This window comes from Heterodontus francisci, chromosome 6, assembly GCF_036365525.1.
Source record: "Heterodontus francisci isolate sHetFra1 chromosome 6, sHetFra1.hap1, whole genome shotgun sequence".
NCBI lineage: Eukaryota > Metazoa > Chordata > Chondrichthyes > Heterodontiformes > Heterodontidae > Heterodontus > Heterodontus francisci.
In genome coordinates, this window is record NC_090376.1 from 129,737,671 (window position 1) to 129,764,140 (window position 26,470).

The following is a 26,470-nucleotide window of genomic DNA, read 5'->3' on the forward strand; positions in this document are numbered from 1 at the left end:
TACTCGGGGAGAGAGGGAGAGAGAGAGAGAGAGAGAGAGAGACACGCTGAGGTAAAATATAATCAGTATAATTTAAAATAGAGAGAGAGACTGAGGTAAAATATAATCAGTATAATTTAAAATAGAGAGAGAGACTGAGGTAAAATATAATCAGTATAATTTAAAATAGAGAGAGAGACTGAGGTAAAATATAATCAGTATAATTTAAAATAGAGAGAGAGAGACTGAGGTAAAATATAATCAGTATAATTTAAAAGAGAGAGAGAGACTGAGGTAAAATATAATCAGTATAATTTAAAAGAGAGAGAGAGAGAGAGACTGAGGTAAAATATAATCAGTATAATTTAAAATAGAGAGAGAGAGACTGAGGTAAAATATAATCAGTATAATTTAAAATAGAGAGAGAGAGACTGAGGTAAAATATAATCAGTATAATTTAAAATAGAGAGAGAGAGAGACTGAGGTAAAATATAATCAGTATAATTTAAAAGAGAGAGAGAGAGACTGAGGTAAAATATAGTCAGTATAATTTAAAATAGAGAGAGAGAGAGACTGAGGTAAAATATAATCAGTATAATTTAAAATAGAGAGAGAGAGAGACTGAGGTAAAATATAATCAGTATAATTTAAAAGAGAGAGAGAGAGAGAGACTGAGGTAAAATATAATCAGTATAATTTAAAAGAGAGAGAGAGAGACTGAGGTAAAATATAATCAGTATAATTTAAAAGAGAGAGAGAGAGACTGAGGTAAAATATAATCAGTATAATTTAAAAGAGAGAGAGAGAGACTGAGGTAAAATATAGTCAGTATAATTTAAAATAGAGAGAGAGAGAGACTGAGGTAAAATATAATCAGTATAATTTAAAATAGAGAGAGAGAGAGACTGAGGTAAAATATAATCAGTATAATTTAAAAGAGAGAGAGAGAGAGACTGAGGTAAAATATAATCAGTATAATTTAAAAGAGAGAGAGAGAGACTGAGGTAAAATATAATCAGTATAATTTAAAAGAGAGAGAGAGAGAGACTGAGGTAAAATATAATCAGTATAATTTAAAATAGAGAGAGAGAGACTGAGGTAAAATATAATCAGTATAATTTAAAATAGAGAGAGAGAGACTGAGGTAAAATATAATCAGTATAATTTCAAATAGAGAGAGAGAGAGAGAGACTGAGGTAAAATATAATCAGTATAATTTAAAAGAGAGAGAGAGAGACTGAGGTAAAATATAATCAGTATAATTTAAAAGAGAGAGAGAGAGACTGAGGTAAAATATAATCAGTATAATTTAAAAGAGAGAGAGAGAGACTGAGGTAAAATATAATCAGTATAATTTAAAAGAGAGAGAGAGAGACTGAGGTAAAATATAATCAGTATAATTTAAAAGAGAGAGAGAGAGACTGAGGTAAAATATAATCAGTATAATTTAAAAGAGAGAGAGAGAGACTGAGGTAAAATATAATCAGTATAATTTAAAAGAGAGAGAGAGAGACTGAGGTAAAATATAATCAGTATAATTTAAAAGAGAGAGAGAGAGACTGAGGTAAAATATAATCAGTATAATTTAAAAGAGAGAGAGAGAGACTGAGGTAAAATATAATCAGTATAATTTAAAAGAGAGAGAGAGAGACTGAGGTAAAATATAATCAGTATAATTTAAAAGAGAGAGAGAGAGACTGAGGTAAAATATAATCAGTATAATTTAAAAGAGAGAGAGAGAGACTGAGGTAAAATATAATCAGTATAATTTAAAAGAGAGAGAGAGAGACTGAGGTAAAATATAATCAGTATAATTTAAAAGAGAGAGAGAGAGACTGAGGTAAAATATAATCAGTATAATTTAAAAGAGAGAGAGAGAGACTGAGGTAAAATATAATCAGTATAATTTAAAAGAGAGAGAGAGAGACTGAGGTAAAATATAATCAGTATAATTTAAAAGAGAGAGAGAGAGACTGAGGTAAAATATAATCAGTATAATTTAAAAGAGAGAGAGAGAGACTGAGGTAAAATATAATCAGTATAATTTAAAAGAGAGAGAGAGAGACTGAGGTAAAATATAATCAGTATAATTTAAAAGAGAGAGAGAGAGACTGAGGTAAAATATAATCAGTATAATTTAAAAGAGAGAGAGAGAGACTGAGGTAAAATATAATCAGTATAATTTAAAAGAGAGAGAGAGAGACTGAGGTAAAATATAATCAGTATAATTTAAAAGAGAGAGAGAGAGACTGAGGTAAAATATAATCAGTATAATTTAAAAGAGAGAGAGAGAGACTGAGGTAAAATATAATCAGTATAATTTAAAAGAGAGAGAGAGAGACTGAGGTAAAATATAATCAGTATAATTTAAAAGAGAGAGAGAGAGACTGAGGTAAAATATAATCAGTATAATTTAAAAGAGAGAGAGAGAGACTGAGGTAAAATATAATCAGTATAATTTAAAAGAGAGAGAGAGAGACTGAGGTAAAATATAATCAGTATAATTTAAAAGAGAGAGAGAGAGACTGAGGTAAAATATAATCAGTATAATTTAAAAGAGAGAGAGAGAGACTGAGGTAAAATATAATCAGTATAATTTAAAAGAGAGAGAGAGAGACTGAGGTAAAATATAATCAGTATAATTTAAAAGAGAGAGAGAGAGACTGAGGTAAAATATAATCAGTATAATTTAAAAGAGAGAGAGAGAGACTGAGGTAAAATATAATCAGTATAATTTAAAATAGAGAGAGAGACTGAGGTAAAATATAATCAGTATAATTTAAAATAGATAGAGAGAGAGAGAGAGAGAGAGAGAGACTGAGGTAAAATATAACCAGTATAATTTAAAATAGATAGAGAGAGAGAGAGAGAGAGACTGAGGTAAAATATAACCAGTATAATTTAAAATAGATAGAGAGAGAGAGAGAGAGACTGAGGTAAAATATAACCAGTATAATTTAAAATAGAGAGAGACTGAGGTAAAATATAACCAGTATAATTTAAAATAGAGAGAGACTGAGGTAAAATGTAATCAGTATAATTTAAAATAGAGAGAGAGAGAATGAGGTAAGATATAATCAGTATAATTTAAAATAGAGAGAGAGCGAGGTAAAATATAATCAGTATAATTTAAAATAGAGAGAGAGAGAGGTAAAATATAATCAGTATAATTTAAAATAGAGAGAGAGAGAGAGGTAAAATATAATCAGTATAACTTAAAATAGAGAGAGAGAGAGAGGTAAAATATAATCAGTATAACTTAAAATAGAGAGAGAGAGACTGAGGTAAAATATAATCAGTATAACTTAAAATAGAGAGAGAGAGACTGAGGTAAAATGTAATCAGTATAATTTAAAATAGAGAGAGAGAGACTGAGGTAAAATATAATCAGTATAATTTAAAATAGATAGAGAGAGAGAGAGAGAGAGAGAGAGACTGAGGTAAAATGTAATCAGTATAATTTAAAATAGAGAGAGACTGAGGTAAAATATAATCAGTATAATTTAAAATATTTAGCGATAACCTGCAATTCTCTGCATTTTTGCTACATGTGCTAATGTATGGACAATGTTTATTTGATTTAATGTACTTTATTTAATTTGTATCTAAGTGCAGTTGGCTAGTGTATTTGTGTACAATACATATTTTATACTGTGCCTCTGGACGTGCATGCGGTTCTGACAGGGCCACTTGGTTGTAGACCTCATTACAGACTTGGTCCAAAGATGGACAAATAGCTGAACGAGCAGAGGTGAACAGTTGCTGCCCTTGACTTCAAGCCAGCTTTGACTGAGTGTGGTGTCAAGGTCCCCTAGCAAATTTGAAGTCAATGGGAATTGGCGGGGCTGGAGAGGAACTCTCCACTGAGTGGAGTAATATCTAGCACAAAGGGAGATGGTTGTGATTGTTGGAGACCAATCATCTCAGCCCCAGGACGTCACTGCAGGAGTTCCTCAGGCCAGTGTCCTAAGCCCAACCATCTTCAGCTGCTTCATCAATGACTTTCCATCATAAGGTCAGAAGTGGGGATGTTCACTGATGATTACACAGTGTTCCATTCACAACTCCTCAGATAATGATGCAGTCCATGGCTGCATGCAGCAAGACCTGGACAACATTCAGGCTTTGGCTAAAAAGTGGCATGTAACATTTGTGTCAGGCAATAACCATCTCCCCTTGACATTCAATAGTCTTGCCATCGCTGAATTTTTTTGTATTCGTTTGTGGGATGTGGGTGTCGCTAGCTAGGCCAGCATTTATTGGTCATCCCTAATTGCCCTTGACCTGAGTGGCTTGTTAGGCCATTTCAAAGGGCATTTTAAAAGTCAATCATATTACTGAGAGTCTGGAATCACGTAGGCCAGACCAGGTAAGGACAGCAGATTTCCTTCCCTAAAGGACATTAGTGAACCAGATGGCTTTTTACAACAATCAACAATGATTTCATGGTCTAGCTTGTTAATCCCAGATATATTAATTGAATTCACATTCCACCATGTGTCATGGTGGGATTCGAACCCATGTCCCCAGAGCATTAGCCTGGGCTCTGGATTACTAGTCCATTACCACTGTGCCACCACCTCCCGACCATCAGCCTCTGGGGGTTACCACTGACCAGAAACTTAGCTGGACCAGCCACATAAATACTGTGTAGAAGCAGGTCAGAGGCTGGGAATTCTGCAAAAAGTAACTCACCCACCTGACTCCCAAAGCCTGTCCACCATCTACAAGGCACCAGTCAGGACTGTGATGGAACATTCTCTACTTGGCAGATGAGTGCAGCTCTAACCATACACAAGAAGTTTGACACCACCCAGAACAAAGCAGCCCGCTTAATTGGCACCTCATCCACAACCTTAAACATTCGCTTCCTCTACCAGCAGTGCACAGTGGCAGCAGTGTCTATCATCTACAAGATACACTGCAGCAACTCACCAAGGCTACTTCAACAGCACCTTCCAAACCTGCGAACTCTACACTTAGAAGAACAAGGGCAGCAGATGCTTGGGAACACCACCACCTGCAAGTTCCCCTCCAAGTCATACACTATCCTGACTTGGAATTATATTGCCGTTCCTTCACTGTCACTGGGTCAAAATCCTGGAACTCACTCCCTAACACCACTGTTGGTGTACCTACACCATGCACAGACTGCAGCTGTTCAAGAAAGTGGCTATCACAGCCTTTTCAAGGGCAATAAAATGCTGGCCTTACTAGCGATGCTCACATCTCATGAAAGAACAAAAAAAAGTGGTGATTTAACATAAGTGCAGCTTCTTGTCCTTCTGCATAAACTATGTTGCACTCAATATGTTTGCCCAGCTAGAAATTGATTCTTGTGAGTATATGAAAAATCCAGATCTGCAAGTTATGTTACTTGGACAATGGAGACAACAGTTCAATGAATTATATAGAGAACCTCAATTAGTTAACGTGGCTCCACAGAAACAGGGCATGTAAGCAGATGTGCTATGATACTGTTACTGGTGTATTGCAATTGGCACAACTTGCTTAGGCTAAGTAGTACTTCAAGGATTAATAACAAAAGATGTATAGAAAATATGGTTAAAATTAAACAGGGATCAGCCTAAACAGATGGATAGTAAAGAACTGATCCTCTATATGAGGAGACTTATTCAAGTAATTGTTTCATTTATCCAACTGAAGTGTGCAAAGAAACATTGATTCTTGGAAAAATAAATCAGAAATTCCATAGGTTCTCTTACAAGCTTTTATCCAAGTTTTCTATGAAGCTTACCCACTTATAACTACTTCCCTCTTTTGCAACACTTTTAGTTGAAATTTTCCTTTGCCTACATGTACTGAAGATCTTTGTCAAAAATAGTTATGTGAGCTCCATTGAAGAAAATCCTAATTTTATCTTATCACTAGTTTTAATTCAGTGATAATGACATGGCAATGGAGTAGAGATGTTATCGAGAATGTGCATTATATAGTGTTTTTAAGTAGAAAAATGTCCCAAAGTGCTTCAAAGAGACATAAGCAAAAAAAAATTATTTTAAAAAAATATATTGTTTACTTTTTCATGGTGTTTTGTTTCCCCAAGGATAAAACAACTGGAAGTGGAAAGGTGTTATATAAAAGAGTAATGGGAGATTTGAAGAATGAGACCAGGTTACGTGTAACACCAGACACACCTGGGCGCCCACCTGTCTCAAACCCTTTTGAGAGCCCCAGTGATTATGCAAGATTGCATGAGCTAGTGGTACCCAGTCCTTCTGTCTTCAGATTGGTGAAAACACCTGACTCACAGGTTAGACTGACACTTTTCAAAGTGGGTATTCTTTTCTGTTATGTTGCACAAAGTATTGTATTTTAATGAAACTTTTGGTTAAATGCATAACACTAATTAGCAGTACTGTAATTTGAGTTGATTGTTTTTGAAGAAAGGGTATATGCCATATGACAACTATATTTCAAAGAGTCATTCCAGATTGGATTAGCCAGTAGTAAATTAAAGATATTTGTAAATAGTTGGGTAAGAGGGAAAGGAAATGCTTCAATGCAAGGATTACACTGGCTGTCAAATTTTTTTTAAATTTACTCTAGTTTGGGATGATTTAAATTGTTAGTTTGAAAATTGCAGAAGGAATGCTTATTGTTCAGCTGAGTCCAGAACTGTAAGCACGTAATCTCGGCTGGCACTTCAGTGCAGTACTGAAGGAGTGCTGTACTGTAAGAGGTGTTGTCTTTCGGTCATTTGTTTCATTGCTGTTAGTGGGACTTTCCTGTGTGCAAATTGGTTGCTGTATTTCTTGCATTCCAACAGTAACTACACTTCAAAAAAAAAAAACTTCATTGGCACTTTGGGATGTCCTGAGATCTTGGAGGACAGTAAATAAATGGAAATTATCTCTTACTTTTGGTAAATGGCTTGAAAATGTATTACTTTCCTTACTTAGACACCTGGAAAATTCAGATGGTCCATTGGAGAGCTTGCCATCTTGCATCCGATTGAAATTGACCCAGAAGATGTTCATCAGCAATCTGCATACATGAACTGCTCCAGGTTACCTGTTTTATCCTACTATCTATCTAAATTACATATATAGTAGAATTTTGTTTGCCATTCAGCAAGGGGCTGAAGGCACTGGATACTGAAAAGGCAACGGGCTCTGACAACATTCTGGCAGTAGTGCTGAGTACTTGTGCTCCAGAACTGGCGACACCACTAGCCAAGCTGTTCCAGTACAGCTACAACACTGGCATCTACCTGACAATGTGGAAAATTGCCCAAGTATGTCCTGTCCACAAAAAGCAGGACAAATCCAACCTGGCCAATTATCGCCCCATCAGTCTACTCTCGACCATCAGCAAAGTGATGGAAGATGTCGACAGTGCCATCAAGTAGCACTTACTCAACAATAACCTGCTCCCTGACGCTCAGTTTGGGTTCTGCCAGGGCCACTTAGCTCTTGACCTCATTACAGACTTGGTCCAAACATAGACAAAAGAGCTGAACTCCAGAGGTGAGATGAGAGTGACTGCCCTTGACATCAGAGCAGCATTTGACTGAGTGTGGCATCAAGGAGCCCTAGCAAATGTGGAGTCAGTGGGAATCGGGGGGGAAAATTCCACTGTTTGAAGACATACCTAGCACAAAGGAAGATGGTTGTGGTTGTTGGAGGTCGGTCATCTCATTCCCAGGACATCACTGCTTGAGTTCCTCAGGGTAGTATCCTAAACCAAACTCTCTTCAGCTGCTTCATCAATGACCTTCCCTCCATCATAAGGTCAGAAGTGGGGATGTTCACTGATGATTGCACAATGTTCAGCACCATTCACAACTCCTCAGATACTGAAGCAGTCCATGTCCATATGCAGAAAGACCTAGACAACATTCAGGCTTGGAATGATAAGTGGCAAGTAAAATTTGTGTCACACAAGTGTCAGGCAATGACCATCTTCAACAAGAGAGAATCCAATCATCTCTCCATGACTTGAAATGGCATTACCATCGCTGAATTCCCACTGTCAACATCCTTGGGGGGTACCATTGACCAGAACCTGAACTGTACCAGCCATACAGGTACTGTGTTTACAAGAGCTGATCAGAGGCTAGGGATTCTGCAGCGAGTAACTCACCTCCTGACTCCCCAAAGCCTGTCCAGCAGTCAGGAGTGTGATGGAATATTTTCCACTTGCCTGGATGAGTGTAGCTCCAACAATACTCAAGAAGCTTGACACCATCCAGGACAAAGCAGCTCGCTTGTTTGGCACCTCATCTACCTACAACATTCACTCCCTAAACCACCGACGCACAGTGGCAGCAGTGTGTACCATCTACAAGATGCACTGCAGCAACTTTTTCGACAGCACCTTCTAAATCTGAAACCTCTACCACCTAGAAGGACAAGAGCAGCAGATGCATGGCAACACCACCACCTGCAAGTTTCCCTCCAAGCCACACGCCATCCTGACTTGGAACTATATCACCGTTCCTTCACTGTCAGTGGGTCAAAAACCTGGAATTCCCTTCTTAACAGCATTGTGGATGTATCTACACCACATATGGACTGCCACGGTTCAAGAAGACAGCTCACCACTATCTTCTCGAGGGCAATTAGGTATGGGCAATAAATGCTGGTCTAGCCAGCGATGCCCACATCCCATGAAAGAATAAAGAAAAGGGCGAACTTGTGAGGCCCTTTTGCTCTGGAGACGTTTTCTCGCTTAATTTCAATTCAGAATGATTTGATAATCTTAGCTCTGCTTTTTTTCTTAGTAGTATGTCCTCAATTAGTTCAGTAAGCCACCCATGATATTTTCTTCATAGCATTGCATTTTCTTGCACGAGAGGATTATATTGTGGATTAGACTTCATTTGACTGATGCCTGTTTTGAGCTTTAGGTTTAAATCCCACATTATAGTTTACTGATACCAATATACTGTTGTTTCCAATATTTATTTTGCTCAGGAGACAAGTATTTAAAGTGTGGATACTTTCGAATGTGGCCTACACAGGTATAAACCATGCAGTCTTGATTGTTCATTATCTGCATTAGTTGAGGGCCAAAACTTCTAATCACAATGTTGTCTGATTCTATTTTAAGTAGTAAGCTACAGTAATGAGCAAAACAATGTCTCTTGTAATTCAAAAATGTGGGTTAAAAAAAATTAAAAAGTTAAATTACCAGTGGAACAAGGTTATTTTTCTTTGTATTGTGTTAGGGGTTAGTTTCAAAGACAGCAGACTTGCGATGGTAATACTACTTTAAAAAAAATTTTTTTATGCTTTTAGATTAGATAATGATATTGAGGCAAGGAAACAAAAAGCCATTGAGGAGGTAAGTGCTTTGACCAAACTAATGAAAATGTTTCAGTGTGACATTAATTTTATGTAAAACCCTGCTAGCTAGTGTTTCTTTTTAATTTGTTCTTGGGATGTGAGTGTCACTGGCAAGGCCATCTTTTGTTGCTCACCCCTAATTGCTCTTGAGAAGTTGGTGGTGAGCCGCTTTCTTGAACCGCTGTAGTCCATATGGTGTAGGTGCTATTAGGGAGTTCCAGAATTTTGATCCAGCTTCAGTGAAGGAATAGCGATATAGTTCAAGTCAGGATGGTGTGTGGATTAGAGGGGAACTTCAGGTGATGGTGTTCCCATGCATCTGCTGTCCTTGTCCTAAATGATAGAGGTTGTGGTGGAAGGTGCTGCTGAAGGAGCCTTGGCGAGTTCCTGCAGTGCATCTTGTAGATGGTACACACTGCTGCCACAGTGTGCAGATGGTGGAGGGAGTGAGTATTTAAGGTTGTGGATTGGGTGCCGATCAAGTTGGCTGCTTTGTCCTGAATGGTGTCAAGCCTCTTTAGTGTTGTTGGAGCTGCACTCAACCAGGCAAGTGGAGAGCGTTCTATCATACTCCTGAATTGTGCCTTGTAGATGGTGGACAGGCTTTGGGGAATCAGGAGGTGAGATATTCTCCATAGAATTCCCAGCCTCTGACCGTCTCTTGTAGTTTATATGGTTGGTCCAATTAGGTTTCTGGTCAATGGTGACCACCAACACCACTGCGACCTAGGTTGTTGATGGTGGGCATTCAGCAATGGTAATGCCACTAAACATCAAGGGAAGATGGTTAGATTCTCTTAGTAGAGATGTTATTGCCTGGCACTTGTGTAGCACAACTGTTACTTGCTACTTATCAGCCCAAGCCTGAATGTTGTCTAGATCTTCCTGCATGCAGACATGGACTGCTTCAGTATCTGAGAAGTTGCAAATGGAACTGAACATTGTGCAGTCATCAGTGAACATAGCCACCTCTGATCTTATGATGGAGGGAAGGTCATTGATGAAGCAGCTGAAGATGGTTCGGCCTAGGACACTACCCTGAGGAACTCATGCAGTGATGTCCTGGGACTGAGATGATTGACCTCCAACAACCACAGCCATCTTCCTTTGTACAAGGTATTACTCCAACCACTGGAGGGTTTTCTCCCTGATTTCCATTGATTTCAATTTTGCTGGGGCTCCTTCATGCCACACTCAGTCAAATACTGCCTTGATGTCAAGGTCAGTCACTCTCACCTCACCTCTAGAGTTCAGCTCTTGTATGTTTGGACCAAGGCTATAAGGAAGTCTGGAAATGAGTGGCCCTGGTGGAACCAAAACTGAACTTCAGTGAGCAGGTTGTTTCTGAGAAAATGCTGCTTGATAGCACTGTTGACAACACCTTTCATCACTTTGCTGAGGATTGAGAGTAACTGATGGGGAGATAGTTGGCCGTATTGGATTTGTCCAGCTTTTTGTGCACAGGACATATTAGGGCAATTTTCCATAATTTCAGGTAGATGCCAGTGTTGTAGTTGTACTGGAAGAGCTTGGCTCGGAGTGCAGCTAGTTCTGAAACACAAGTCTTCAGTACTACAGCTGAGATGTTGTCAGAGCCCATACCTTTGCTATATCCAGTGCCTTCAGTCCTTTCTTGATATCGCCTGGACTGTATTGAATTGGCTGAAGACCGGCTTCTGTAATGGTGCAGTCCTCAGGAGAAGGCTGAGATAGATCATCCATTTGGCACTTCTGGCTGAAGATAGTTGTGAATGTTTCAGCCTTGTCTTTTGCACTGATGGACTGGGCTCTCACTATTGAGGATGGGGATGTTTGTGGAGCCTCCTTCTGTGGTTAATTGTTTAGTTGCCCAATACCATTCAGGACTGATGTGGCAGGACTGCAGAGCTTTGATTTGATCCGTTGCTTTGCTCTATCTATTGCTTCTGCTGTTTAGTATGCATGTAGTCCTGTGTTGTAGCTTCACCAGGTTGGCAGCTCATTTTTAGGTTTGTCTGGTGCTGAGTCTGGCATGATTTCCTGCGCTCCTTATTGAACCAGGGTTGATCCTCTGGCTTGATGGTAATGGTGGAATGAGGGATATGCCAGACCAAGAGATTACAGATTGTGATTGAAAACAATTCTGCTGCTCCTGATGGCCCACAGTGCCTCAAAGATGCTCAGTTTTGCAATGCTAGATGTGTCTGAATCTATCCCATTTAGTGCAGTGGTAGTGCCACACAACACGGTGGAGGGTATCCTCCATGTGAAGACAGGACTTTGTCTCCACAAGGACTATTGGTGGTCACCCCTACCAATACTGCCATGGACAGATGCATCTGTGACAGGTAGATTGGTCAGGACGAGGTCAAGTAGGTTTTTCCCTCTTGGCTTTCTCTCCACTTGCCGCAAGCACGGTCTGGCAGATATATCCTTCAGGACATGGCTCGCCCGGTCAGTTGTGGTGCTACCAAGCTACTTTAAGTGATGGACATTGAATTACCCCACCCAGAGTACATTCTGTGCCTTTGCTACCCTCTGCTTCTTCCAAGTCATGTTCAGCATGGAGGAGCAGTGAGTCATCAGCTGGGGAAAGTAATCAGATTTCCTTGCCCATGTTTGGCCTGATGCCGTGAGACTTCATGGAGTCTTGAGTCAATGTTGAGGATTCCTAGGGCCATTCTCTCCTGACTGTATATACCACTGCTGCCATCTGATGAGTGTGTCCTGCTGGTGGGACAAGCCATACCCAGAAATGGTGATGGAGGAGTCTGGGTAATGGCTGTAAGGTTGATTTGGTCATGTTGGGCTGTTGCTTGACTAGTCCCAAGTTTGGCACAAGTCCCCAGATATTAGTGAGGAGGACTTTGCAAGGTTGACTGGGCAGGGCGTGGCTTTGTCATTTTTGGTGCCTCGGTTCATGCTGGTGGTCAGTACCACTGACAATTAGTAAAGACCTTCTTCTCAAGTGAGTGGTTTCTACACAGCTCAGAGGTGTATACATCTATATGTGTACAGGTATGTATTGTTTAAGTCATGGCACTTGTTTTATAATACAATTCATCCATCCATGTACAATTGATCTTGGTCACAGATCGATTTTTTTTCTTAAGTTTAGTAATGCAGGGCAAATATAGATAACCTGGTAGAATATTAAAAGGTTGTAATTCAATTTTGCAGATCTAAATAACCAGGGCACAATTTGAATTTTCAACAATTTTTTAACTGATTGAATTATTCAATAATGTCAACTTTTTAAATTGTTTCATAGAATGGTACAGAACAGAAGGAAGCCATTCGGCCAATCGTGCCTTTGGTAGAACTGTCTAACTATCCTGCTGTTTCCCCCGTAGCTCTACAAATGTTTTCCCTTGCAGTATTTATCCAATTCCCTTTTGAAAGTTATTATTGAATCAGTTTCCACCACCCTTTCAGACAGTGTATTCTAGGTCACAACAACCCGAGTTGTAAAACAAAAATCTGATATCACTTCTGGTTTGTTGCCAGTCACCCTAAATCATGTATCCTCTGGTTAATGAACCTTCTTGCCACTGGAAACAATTTCTCCTTATTTACTGTATCAAAATCCCTCATGATTTTAAACACCTGTATCAAATCTCCTTTTGACCTTCTCCGCTCTAAGAACAGTACCAGCTTTTCCAGTCTTTCCACAGAACTGAAGTCCCACATCTTTAGTACCATTCCAGTAAATTTCTTCTGCACTCCTAAGCCTTTGACATCCTTCATAAAGTGCTAATTTGATTACTTTAGATCTATGGCAGGATGTTTCATAACTATATTGTCACTTGTAATGACTGGGCTATCACTCTTCGCTTTGTTTTGCACAAATGCTAGATGGGTACCATTCTATTTTTTGTTCATGGTTGATTGTCATTCTTAATCGATTGCTTTGAACACTAGTAAGCCAGTCATGTCAATGAGAGAACTCCCACTGGATTGTGTCTCAGGGTAGCAATTGAGAGATATGTGGCTAGTTTCTGCTAACTTTGTATTATGACACTGTAGACAGCATAGAGATGGATTCATGAAGACTTCACTGTGAATAGACAAACCTCATGCATAGGTGGCATCACTAGTGCATGGTTCAGTATCATTAGCAGAGTTTGTGAAGTTTTGCAGCTTTTATTAGTTTATTACCTGAGGAGATGGACATTAAAAGTTGTATAATGGATTGGTTTGCCATATAAACTTTCTGCTTTTTTTTTGAATAAACATGATTTGGGATTTATAGCCTAAGTCACATGGTCTCCGTGTTTTTATGCTATCTGATAGCTAATCGCAATAATGATTTTTGTTTATCGCTGAGCAATATTGCTATATCAGACATTGTGTGGATAATATCACACCTCATTTTGTTGGAGTAAGGGCTTACTTACAGGAGTGGCCTTTAGCACAGCTCATGAGAGGAATACCCGGTAAAACCCTAAAATTATAATTTTAAGCAGTACCATGTTGTAATATTGCTTGAATATTCACCTCGAGTTTGAGATTTCAGCATGTAATGTATCCTAATATTCTGTTTTAACTGACTTTTTTACTTTTAGTTTTTCTTGAATAGTCTCATTGTCCCTTCTCCCTGGACTCAAGCTGAGGGGAAACCAATTGCACAGTCCCATCGAGCCAAATGTGAGTTCTTTGAAAATAGCTGCGTTTTAGTGTTTTTAATTTTATGTAAAGAACAAAATTCTCACAAATGGGCCTTCTTCACAAAGTAGACTATGACAGCTGTTGGCTCATAGATGAGGATGTGAATAGAGCCATTATACATACCTAAGACCACAGCTTACACTTCTCAATCAGTTGTTTGCATGCCATTTACTTTTGGCTCAATATATTAGGTTCTGACAAAATCACTAATTATGTAATAAATTAAATATCTTCTTGGCATGCGAGATACCTAAAATAAGATGTTAAACACAAAAGTGAGGGATTTGTTTAGTGGGTGGAGTTGGATATGCAAGATTTAAAAATGTTTGGGAAATTAAAATGTAAATGCTAGATAGCGCAGTTTGATTCAGCACGCCAAGTTAGAGCTGTGTAGCAGTATTTGCCTCAATACAATTTGAAGATGTAATTTCAGAGTTTAAACAGTGTTCATTCTTAGTTTATCTATTTCGTTGCAACAGCAATTGTTTATATAATTTAAAATTCACATTTTTTTTATTAAATCAATAATTTGGACTTCAACTCCAACATAAAATTTTCTTATGAATTGGACCAAAGTTTCCTGAGTAAGTTGCTATTTTGCCTGATAATTCCCGAGGAAATCTAATAGCTGAGACCAGCAAAATCCCAGGTTTGCTAAGGGTCCAAAGTGTAGGAAATGGAGGCAAAAGTACCCACAGCTCCCATCCCTAGTCACTACACAGTGATGCCTGGGTCAGGCTCTGATACTGGTACTGCTGGTGCTCCGAGCTGTATCCCATTGTAAGCTTGATATGTTCAATGAAATTAGGATAAGGGGGTGGGTTGGTGGGCGACAGCGTGGAGAATTCCTGTTTGTCTATATTTGTGCTGAGTACCCCCAGTTTATGCTGTGTATTTTTGTTTTCCTGTTGGCTGCTACCTTTTCCAATATTCCAGTTGCTGTTGGTTCTCACATATGTATTCTGGTGCACTCAGCTTCTTTAGATGAGATTTATCTTTTTTTTTAAAAAATCGTGATTTTGTCTAGAGCCTTAATGGAATATGTAATGCATCTAAAGCAATTGCATTTCTTTAATTTCCCTTCCTTTCAGGTTCTTCCTGGGATAGGGATTCATCAGTTATATCAAAAAAATCTGTTGTATTGCCTGGGATGCATAATGGTTAGTAGTTGTCATGTAATAGCCTCGTGGAGTTCTGTCATTCTGTTGATTGCAATTTAGTGAATTATTTGTTCTACTTGTGTCCAGAACAAGTGCCCGTCTGAACTAAGAATTCATTTGTTCTTTGGATTTAAAATCAATTTAAATCACATAACAGACAATTTACAAAGCAACATAACCATAAGACAACATATTCCAAAAGTGAAACACTTGTGCCCTATGTCTCTCATAACTTTACTTTCTCACTAATTTTAATGCGATGAACAATTAAGTAGCTGCTTCATACTGGCATACATTTTGCATGCAAGGGGAACACATAACTAAATATGCCATATTTTGTTTTTATAGGAAAATTGCAATTTGTAATTCAGTGCTAACTATTACTTGTACAGTATATGATGAAGTGAAATTGTAAGAAATTAAACCTGCCTATTTATCTTTGTGCTTCATTTTTTTGGCCCATATATTGTCTTTACTAATATTTCCCCAGAAACATTTGGACATTCAGCTACAATATAATGCTCACCAATTGGTTCTCAAATTATAGGTGCTAAGAATTTTCCTGCAAATGATATTCGACTAACTGGTCTATAGTTACCCAGTTTCTCCGCCTTAAATGGAGGCTATATTGTGACAATACTTTAGTCTGCTGGCACAATTACATACCTAAAGAAGATTGAAAAAATATGATCAGAGCTTTTGCTAGCTGTTAAACATATCAAATATGTAATGCAGATAAAACATTTGTTAGTATAAGTATGAATAAGTAGTTTAAGGAGATTTATTCAATAATTAAAATTCTATTTTTTTGCAGCAGCTTGTCAGACTTTGCTGTCACTACCTGTGGACTTTGATCTAGAAAAAATAATAGGTAATGTATAAAGCATTAATGTGTTGTTTGAATGTTATAATTGAAACGGACAAAATATTGAGCATGTGTGGTACAAAACATTGCATTTCGGAGTGGCATGTGCCATTCTCTCTTTTTCAAAAGAAAGTGGAGACTGGGTGGGGGATAGGACAATCTGGAAAAGAAAAATGCATTCATCCTATCTGGGTCACCTTGTCACTTAGATCCATTTACAGTAGGGGTATTGATCTATGATCTTAAGGCTAAAAGTAGCTGCGGAGGCCACGAACTCTGGCTTTTGACGCCTAGGCAGCTCAGTCCTATTTAAACTTGTATTTATTTTTTGTTTTTTCCAGTTTGAATTTTTTGGGCTGGTGATTTGGAAAAGGCTATCTTTCACATGATTGTTTCATTGGTGGACAAGTTGTAAATTAGAACTTCAAATATATGCTAATTAATGGGAACATGAATTTAAGTGTTATATCCTGCCCTGAGGCTCCACAGTACAAAGACATGTGACCCACAAAGGCAAATATTTGGACATCCCTCATTTATAGGACCTGCTTAGACTCATTTAATATCATTTTGGCTTGAGACTTAAGACTGTTGTTAATTTCTGCAATTGCCCACTTGCTTTTATCTCCTTGCTTTTAATGAATCAAGGAGGGTTTTTATTTTGGCTAGTTGAGTGTTTGTCACATAGAAACCCCTCATTATGTTCTTAAATCTCCAAATCAAGCTGCTGAGAAACACAAATAACCAGAGTTTCTGGTTGCCCAATTTAGGGAGTGTGCACACTCTTCCCATAGGGGTTCTCCCAATTACCTTAGTGCAGAGAATTTAGATGCTGGTTGGTAAGGAAGAAGATTTGTAGATTCCTAGTATGCAACAGAGTATTGCTGGAGTTGAACCATCCAAATACAGAGTATACTAACACAGAGCACTGGTAAACTGTCACCTGTTTGTCTAGTTAGGGGCATTGGGTTGAAGAGTTTCCTGGAGCTGGATGCAAGATCCCCAGTTCAAGTGGCAGTTTTACCCCTCTGGGATCCATTTGTGAGTTTGGCTGGCTGGTCAATCATCAACAGTACTTTTGAATAATCCTAGACTTGCTTGGCTTAGGTATTGTATTACTGAGACTGCCACAGTTGACTTGGTTCCAAGCTTGCTTTATCAAGTTTGCCACCTTGGAGCCATCTAAATCCCAAAGACCATCCCATTCCCCAGGAGGATAAACACTAGTTGTTCATTTGACAAATGCTCACTAGCTAAACAGCAGCTACTAGGAGCTGTTCACAAACTTGCAGTTCCTTCTACTGGTAAACAATTTATATTTGTACCTTGACTTGACTTAAAATTAGTGCATCCATTTCTCTTGCCTTAATTAGGACAATCCATTACATCACGTTCATACTGCCAGTTTAGTTTACAACTTTAAGATATGTATCCTCTGTCTTGGTTACCTCATGATCAGATTAATCTCCCTTAGTAATAAAAACAAAAAGTGCTGGAAATACTCAGCAGGTCTGGCCACATCTGTGGAGAGAGAAGCAGAGTTAATGTTTCAGGTCTGTGACCTTGCATCAGAACTGGCAAAGGTTGGAAATGTAATAGGTTTTAAGCAGATAAAGTGGGAGTGGGGCAAAAGAGAACAAAGGGAAGGTGTTGATAGGACAGAGGGTCACAGAATAGCTGACAAGGAGGTCATGGGCAAAGGCAAAGAGTGTGTTAATGGTGTAGTGAAAAACAAAGCGTTAGTGCAGAGAGGGTGTTAAATGACAGAATAATGAAAGCCCTAGCCAAAAGCACAAACATGAAAAAAAATAGTGGGCAGGTACATGGTAAAAAAAAAATTGAATGATGAAACAAACTACAATAAAATAAAAAAAGGGGGGGAAGGGCAGGCAGTCATGCTCTGAAATTATTGAACTCAATGTTCAGTCCAGTAGGCTGTAGTGTGCCTAATCGGTAAATGAGGTGCTGTTCCTCGAGCTTGTGTTGATGTTCACTGGAACACTGCAGCATGCCCAGGACAGAGATGTGGGCATAGGAGCAGGGGGATGTGTTGAAATGGCAAGTGACAGGAAGTGGAGGTGTTCCGCAAAGCGGTCACCCAATCTATGTTTGGTCTCCCCAATGTAGAGGAGACCACATTGTGAGCAGCAAATACAGTATACTAAATTGAAAGAAGTACAAGTAAATCGCTGCTTCACCTGAAAAGAGTTTTTGGGGCCTTGGATCGTGAGGAGAGAGGAGGTAAAGGGGCAGGTATTACACCTCCTGCGATTGTATATGAAGGGGATGAGGTGTTGGGGCTAATGGAGGAGTGGACCAGGGTGTCGCAGAGGGAAGGATCCCTTCGGAATGCTGGGAGTGGAGGGGAAGATGCGTTTGGTAGTGGCATCACGCTGGACGTGATGTCTTTTTAGATACTAACAATCTATTGCTCTTTTAAACAAAAGTGTTCTGCTTACAGTGAGTCGTAAGCATTGTAAAATCAAAATTGGGCTCAATGCTCCCCAGTGCTTTGTTGATTCAGTATTATCTCCATGTAATAGTACCTTTTATGGATCTACTTGCACATTATAGTAGTTTTGCCTTGACATTTTTGGTCACATAGCGTTGCTGAATTTAATGCATTTTGCACTGGTACACCTAAATCCTTTTGGACTGTACAAATTGAGGGAATCTCAGAAATATTTGCCATTAACATGATATGCACTTCCTTGCCTTTATTTTGAAGAAAGGCACTTGCCATTCATCTGTCATAATACTAAATGTCTAGTTCATGGAATGCATAACTTCTGAACAACTTTGTATTACCAATAAACTTTAAGATATTTGAAGCAGAACTTCTGTTATTAATAATGGTATTTTGGGCAGAATACTTACAAAATTTTTGATAAATGATACTGTAGATGCTAACTATGACTATCAGTGATAAAAAGGTTTTCATTCATTGCAAATTTTAAAAACTAGTTTAATAATGGAAAATTTCTATCCTGGGCCACAACGGCTTGAACCAACTAAAACCAATTTTCACGGTCCAAAGACTGCAACATGATTGAGCTCAAACAGATTATATATTCTGAAAATTGGCATAAATTTTGCTAGCTAGTATTCCAGATGTGAGACCTCACTCAATGATAGCTAGATGCAGAAATCAGTGTAACCAATTTAAGTTTCTGGTCATTGAAATTAATAACTGAAAATTTAGGAGGGCCGTGAATGGAAATCACTAATTTTTGTACCTGATTGTCTGATTTGCCCTTCTAACCATTACTTAAAGGGCAATAAAGTATTGGGGGGAATGCTTTGTGTACCGAATAACTTGGATTTTGCTTTTTAAATAACATTTTTGGTGTCATGGGAACCATGAGTAAGGTCTCCTCTTCTATGTTGCTCCATTTCAAAAAAACAGGGGCTGCTTCTGAGCCTGCCAATCAGGAAATTCTCCTAGGGCAGCAAATTTCCTGCCTGTAATGTTGTTTCCCAGGATAGAGCAGCTCCAGAGTAATTCCCAATCCATCAGAAATTTTAGCTATGTTGTTAGTACTGGAGCTTCCTGTAGTTGATGACACTGGAGCAGCCAAGAGAGAGAAGCCCTATTTGATTGTCTCCATGGTGTTGAAAAATAATACCTCTGCCACAGGCACTTTTTCTTCTCCTTTAATTGTGCCTCAAATTTTACATTTATTGCAATCAAGTTTATTTCTGTGTTCAGGTGAACATTATAAGTTGGAAGACTCTGCTGATCAGTCCCATGAAAGCTTGAGTGCATCTTCACTTCGAAGGAAATTATTTATAGATGGTGAAAGAAGTTACTCTGATAACTCGTCCCTTCCTTCGCCAGAGCAAAGTCCATGTCCTGGCCCTATTCAATCCCACGGAAATCTAAGTTTAATGCAGTCTTCTCCATTTCGATGCAAGAGCCCCGCAAAAACTCCTAGTTCGGTAAGCTCTGTATAAAACTTCGAATATCATTTTTGGGACCCATACAGTGGATTATAAGGGCAAAGAGATTGCAGAATGTGCGGTTCCAATGTACTGTTCTGTAGTTGGGTAAGATGTGGCTTTATGCCTCCAGTCCTCCATAAACCGTTCCCGATTTCGGTCTCTGTCCATTGACTTCCAGTAACACAGCTAAGTGTTTCACCACAATAAAGAAGTGAAATAAGTAAACTTTCAAAAGTTCTGCTCACCAGCCAGTTATAAAGCAGCATTGGCAAAGCCATTGGCAGCATGTTGCCTGCCTCTTCGTCACTCAGGCGATGAATCTTGTTTTTATATTTGTTTATTGACGGGGCCGTAAAAGTGAGAAATTCTGATATATGGATTTATTGTAGTTAAACTCTTGAAAATATGGATGCCATTAACTAGCTTTATTGAATTCACTGTATTCTGTAATCAGTTGAAGGATGCTGCTTAATTTTTTTTTTATTCATTCATTCATGGGATGTGGGCATCACTCGCCAGGCCAGCATTTATTGCCCATCCTTAATTGCCCATTGAAGGCATTTCAGAGTCAACCACATTGCTGTGGGGTCACATGTAGGCCAGACCAGGTAAGGACAACAGGTTTCCTTCCCTAAAGGACATTAGTGAACCAGATGGGTTTTTACAACAATCGACAATGGTTTCACCACTAGACTAGCTTTTAATTCCAGATTTATGAATTGAATTCAAATTTCACCATCTGCTGTCGTGGGATACGAACCCATGTCCCCAGAGCATTAGCCTAGGTATCTGGATTACTGGTCCAGTGACATTACCAGTACGCCACTGCCTCCACATATTTTAAAATAAAAGTCCATCAATGGAGGATTTTCTTTTACGATTCACTGCATGGGGGCAAAAATGTTGCTCTGTGCCATTGTTGCATTATTAGCTGATGGTGGCTGCAGAATTGTTTTTTTAGAAAAAACTAATTTATGAAAAAAAAAACAGACAACTTGGTGCTATGATGCCAAAACTAAATTCACTTTCCTGATTTTTGATGACAAGCTGAGCTTCACTGTTTTCACCAACTCCAAGTCTCAATTTGATTAATGAATTATTGTGTGCTTCCATCTATTTGGTATCTTTTATTGTAGCAAGACATGACAGGAGATTTTTGGAGTTGGGATGGGAGGGAAACCAGTCTAAGGTGTTTTATATAATGAAAAGTTAATGTATTTTTCCAGTACAATTCTGTTTAGTTAAAAAATAAATTCACACTGCACGGTATTACTGCACTGAAAATTACTTCTGGATTGAAGACTAATTCATGAGAGGTCCCTCAGTAAACGGCTGGAATTCAGAAAATATTTTCAATATTCAATCTTAAATTTTTTTGGGGGGGCGGGGAGGGGAACGGTGGTAGAAAGGAAAGATGTTGTATGAAATTAACTTACTCTGAATGCAAAATTTTTTTTAAAGGTTGAGGTATCTTGTGTTTGTTTCAATAGTTTAATAAAATTAGTCAACTGTGCTCGTGAGAAACTTCTATCAAACTTGTTTGATTACTAACTGAGTTTTCAATATTTTTAGATTTAATTGACTGTGTAGTCTGGTCCATTTAGAACAGTAACTAGAGCAACATACCCATCATGTGGTTTCATTTGTTTCATTACTCTAGTATTCCTAAAAAAAACACATTATACCAAGAAATGATTGCATGCCACACAATACAGTAATGCTAGAGTATTATAAAGGATGTGATGGAACACCTGGAAAGCATGAACGGTATTGGACAAAATCAGCATGGGTTTACGAAAGGCAAATCATGCTTAACAAAGCTACTGGAGTTTTTTGAGAATGTAACTAGTAGAATAGATAAGTGAGAACCAGTGGATATGGTCTATTTGGATTTTCAGAAGGCTTTTGATAAGGTCCCACATAAGAGGTTAGTGTGCAAAATTAAAGCACACGGGATTGGGGGTAATATACAGGCATGGATTGAGGATTGATTGATTGACAGACAGGAAACAGAGAGTAGTAATAAACGGGTCTTTTTCCAGGTGGCAGGCTAGTGGGATACCGCAGGGATCAGTGCTTGGGGCCCCAGCTATTCACAATATATATTAATGACTTGGGTGAGGGAACTAAATGTAACATTTCCAAGTTTGCAGATGACACAAAGCTGGGGAGGAATGTGAGCTGTGAGGAGGATGCAAAGAGGCTCCAACATGATTTGGACAAGTTGGGTGAGTGGGCAAATGCATGGCAGATGCAGTATAATGTGGATAAATGTGAGGTTATCCATTTTGGTTGTAAAAACAGAAAGGCAGATTATTATCTGAATGGTGATTGATTGGGAAAGGGGGACGTGCAACGAGACCTGGTTGTCCTTGTACACCAGTCGCTGAAAGCAAGCATTCAGGTGCAGCAAGCAGTTAGGAGGGCGAATGGTATGTTGGCCTTCATTCCAAGAGGATTTGAGTGCAGGAGCAAGGATGTCTTACTGCAAATATACAGGGCCTTGGTGACACCAAATCTGGAGTATTGTGTGCAGTTTAGGTCTCCTTATCTGAGGAAGGATGTTCTTGCCATGGAGGGAGTGCAAAGATGATTTACTCGGCTGATTCCTGGGATGGCAGGATTGACGTATGAGGAGAGATTGGGTCGACTAGGCCTATATTCACTAGAGTTTAGAAGAATGAGAAGGGATCTCGGAAACCTATAAAATTCTAACAGGAGTAGACAGGCTAGATGCAGGGAGGATGTTCCCGATGGCTGGGGAATCCAGAACCAGGGGTCACAGTCTCAGGATACGGGGTGTGCCATTTAGAACCAAGATGAGGAGAAATATCTTCACTCAGAGGGTGGTGAACCTGTGGAATTCTCTACCGCAGAAGGCAGTGGAGTCCAAGTCATTAACTATATTCAAGAAGGAGATAGATGTATTTCTTAATGCCGAAGGGATCAAGGGATATGGGGAGAAAGCGGGAGCAGGGTTCTGCATTAGGCGATCAACCATGATCTTTTTTGAACGGCGGAGCAGGCCCATAGGGCCGAATGGCCTACTCCTGCTCCTATTTTCTATGTTTCTATGTTTTAATTGTTACATTTTTAATTTTAGGGGCAATTTTCATCAAGTCCCATCCAAGATGCCGGAAGAGCATGCAGTTTAGGGAGTCTGACAAGCCCCACGATTCCAGAGAAGTCTTCTGCTAATCCTGTGTCACCACCTTTGTCTCCGATTGGACTTCAGTTTGACAAAATACCAGTTTCAGGTTTGAACCGAATATTGTTCAGAACTTAACAGTGGTAGTCACTACTTCTATTACAAGCAAGCATTTTAAATGGAGAATTTGAAATTTAAAATTTGCTCTTGAATATTATTTCCCCTCTCCTCCCACACAAGGATAACCAAGTGATAATGTTATTTGTTATACCTGGAGGTGGTCCTGCTCTAAGGATCTTGCAGCGCTGTGCTTATTTATAACATTAGTTATAATAACACTAGTTAATCTGGCGTGAAGGAAGCCAGATTCCTAAAATAGACTGGTAAAACCCCTGAAAAGCTCATGCCTTCACATTCATTATTAAGGCATTCGTCCATTCAAACTGTAGCTCTAGAATAGTTTTTTTTGTGTCCTTGATTGCTTATTTAGAAGAAAAGTTATGGGGTAAACTGTCATGACTCTGCTCCCAGCACAAATTTTAATCAATGGAAGCATAGTTTGGAAATTTAAAATGCGTAGCTGACTGTACATTCTTTAAATATTGTTTGAATTTGCTACATCTCAGTAATGCTCCATTATGATTTGAGAAATACTTTTCTTCCAATTATCTTTTCGAAATAGCATGAATAGAGTCTCAAATTTTCCTTCAATATTCACTATGAATATTCTGATAACTGCTTATTTGGAAAAGTCTATTCTTTGCATAACTCATGTTTTTTTTTCCCTTTATGCAGAAGAAAAGGACTTTACTTTCATATCTCCTGTTGCTCCTTCTGCAGCAATCTTAGATGGGATTGTTGACCACTGTACAGAATCTCCTTTTATAGAAGGATGTTCGCCTATTAAAATATTCCCTCCTATGAATCCCAGGCTTCACAGTATTCTTTGTCACACTTCTCCTCATAAATTAACTCTTCTGCATGAACACAAAAATGAGGAGAGAACCCATTCTCCAGCACAAGCTAACTTGTACCCTGAAATGGATGCAGAAGTGTCCTCTCTGTATCTGGGAGCAGAAAATAAAACAAATTGTATTACACAACTCAATCTCACAGAAGTCAATGAAAATATAATAGTGCTTCAAGATGGGAATGAGGACCATACAGTCGATATGGCAGACCTAGGAACAACTGAAGGAGATGATAGCACATGGGTGAAAGAAACCGGGACCAATGTTAGTATTCCAATGACTAGCTCAATGACTGGAATTACATTTAATGTGGATAGCCCTCGCATGTACATGTCGCCTCTAGCAGAAAGCAGTGCTATTCCTTCTGAGAGCATTAGTATGCAGGTAAGGATAATGTTTTGAGCAGTTATAATTAAACTATCACTCCTATTGATTCTGAAGAAATCAATAAAAATAGTTTTGTTCTGTGATTTTTGACTGAATTATACGTGGAGAATAATATGGTTAGGTGTGCGTTGTAAAAATGTCTATAGTACTGAATTTTCAGTGAGTGTTAATGTACATGCCATGCCTTTTCTGTTATATGTATTGACTTTTTTAATTAATAGGCTGATAGTGGATATAATACACAAACCACTTCTGTGAGTAACATAATGGATGCTATTGGAACAGACAGCCAGCTTGGTAAAGAGCATTTGGAACTGCAGACTCTAGTTGGAACTTTACCTCCAAATAAGCTTGATCTAAAATCTAAGGTAATGTTACTGTGTCTTTTTAAAAAAAAATAAAACTAATGCATATGATCAAACAGTTTGCTTAGAGATGGAATTGAAATTAATATATAGACATAGCACTATACAGATTATGCATGCCAAAATATATTTTATGATTAACTTTTTTTATTATTAAGGTAAAATAATGGTAACAAATTAAAGTGAAGGTATTTACAGTTAGTCATTATGGCACAGAAGAGGCCGTTCGGCCCATTGAGGCCAAGCCAGCTGTCTGTAGAGCAGTCTAGTCCGTCCCATTCCCCTGCTGTATCCCCATTGCCCTGCAATTATATTTTCCTGCATAAAAATTGTTATATATTTAAATGTATTTTATATATATATATTATATACTTCTCGAGGTTCTGCCCCAGAATACAATTAGAAATCAGTGAACTGGTGAGAATTTCCACTGTTCTGCTGTAAAAAAAAAACCCTTGTTGAATGAGGTGTAACTAGGTTTTAACTGGCATATTAAGTTCATAATTATTGCCCTGAAAGAGCAATTTTGTATTTGTTAAATGTCAAATTTGTTGATTGGAAGAAATTCCACATCGTCACCGAGTCATTGAATATGTTTAAGGCTGAGATAGACAGATTTTTGAACTATAGGGGAGTCGAGGATTGGGGAACAGGCAGGAGAGTGGAGCTGAGGCCAAGTTCTATACTTTACTGTGATTGTAGAGAATATTGTGAGAATAAACTTTGAATTCCATTCTCAAATTCTTTGACTATTCTTTTTACCTTTAAGAGAAGTTTGATCATCTCAAATGTGTCATTGGGGTGGGCGAGGGACAGTATTTCAATCTGTCAGCCAGTGTTGTAGTGCATTCAGTTGACTATATTTTGTTTGGTGTTCTAGCCCAGTGTTCCTTTGGACTTGTGGGACAGTTTTGTTGGCCACCTCATTAGCCAGAATTGGAACATTTAATTATTGTATTGACACTGGCAGAAATCTAATATTGTACATCAATAAATTTTCAAGTCCCTAACAGTTTCTTGTTTACTATAGTGGAAAACCTCAATGATAAACCAGTGTCTAAACATAGAATAGCTAACTGGGTAAAGTGCATTTCACATTGTCTTCATTTAGTGGCCCAAAACGCAAAGTAAAGATCATTTCACTCATTTTACAGCTGCTTCCGGAACATCCCTCAATCGGGTGCAGATTGATAGCATTTTGCAGTGCTACCACATGGAGCAACTCGTGTTGCTAAAAAAAACACTAATTGACTCCACAGGGAGTTTGGCAGAGCTGACTTGATAGATGACAAAAATGTATTTTGCGGGTTGCCCTTCTAAATTGTATTGCTTTGGCATGCTATTACATGTGTTGAAAATATGGAATGAAAAAATATATATTGCTTACTTTGCATGCTTACATTCTGATGAGAACATTCTCTGATCACCATCATCCCACACAGTTATTCCCATAGATCCTGCTGAATGTTAAATCATCTAGGATTCGAGGAATACCAAGTAGTTAGTGGTTCACGTTTGTGTCAAAATATAGGCATGGCACATGACTTTTATAAGGAATGGGAAAAGCAAATTCTATAAGCTAACACCTTTTGTGCCAAGTATTGGTTCCTAAGGAATACATAAAAGGAGGCCAGTTTCTTATGTGCTTGAATGTTTGTTTGATGAATGAAGCCAACCCTACCAAGCAAGATCATT

General features: G+C 38.5%; 1 protein-coding gene across 3 annotated transcripts in view; it reads left to right on the forward strand.

Annotated features, from left to right (window-relative positions):
* Window positions 1–3: 3 nt before the first annotated feature.
* Window positions 4–26,470, forward strand: part of bora (bora aurora kinase A activator) — a 32,708-nt gene continuing 6,241 nt past the window's right edge. The window contains exons 1-11 of one of the 3 annotated variants that reach the window (XM_068034286.1): window positions 4–51; window positions 6,047–6,274; window positions 6,903–7,009; window positions 9,243–9,288; window positions 13,835–13,916; window positions 15,029–15,097; window positions 15,912–15,968; window positions 19,672–19,901; window positions 23,008–23,161; window positions 23,848–24,407; window positions 24,632–24,778. In XM_068034286.1, coding sequence (XP_067890387.1) covers window positions 6,089–6,274; window positions 6,903–7,009; window positions 9,243–9,288; window positions 13,835–13,916; window positions 15,029–15,097; window positions 15,912–15,968; window positions 19,672–19,901; window positions 23,008–23,161; window positions 23,848–24,407; window positions 24,632–24,778 — 1,638 coding nt within the window. In that variant the 5' untranslated portion in view covers window positions 4–51; window positions 6,047–6,088. The remainder of the gene's footprint in view (window positions 52–6,046; window positions 6,275–6,902; window positions 7,010–9,242; window positions 9,289–13,834; window positions 13,917–15,028; window positions 15,098–15,911; window positions 15,969–19,671; window positions 19,902–23,007; window positions 23,162–23,847; window positions 24,408–24,631; window positions 24,779–26,470) is intronic. The other 2 variants (XM_068034287.1, XM_068034288.1) reach the window with 2 other exon arrangements.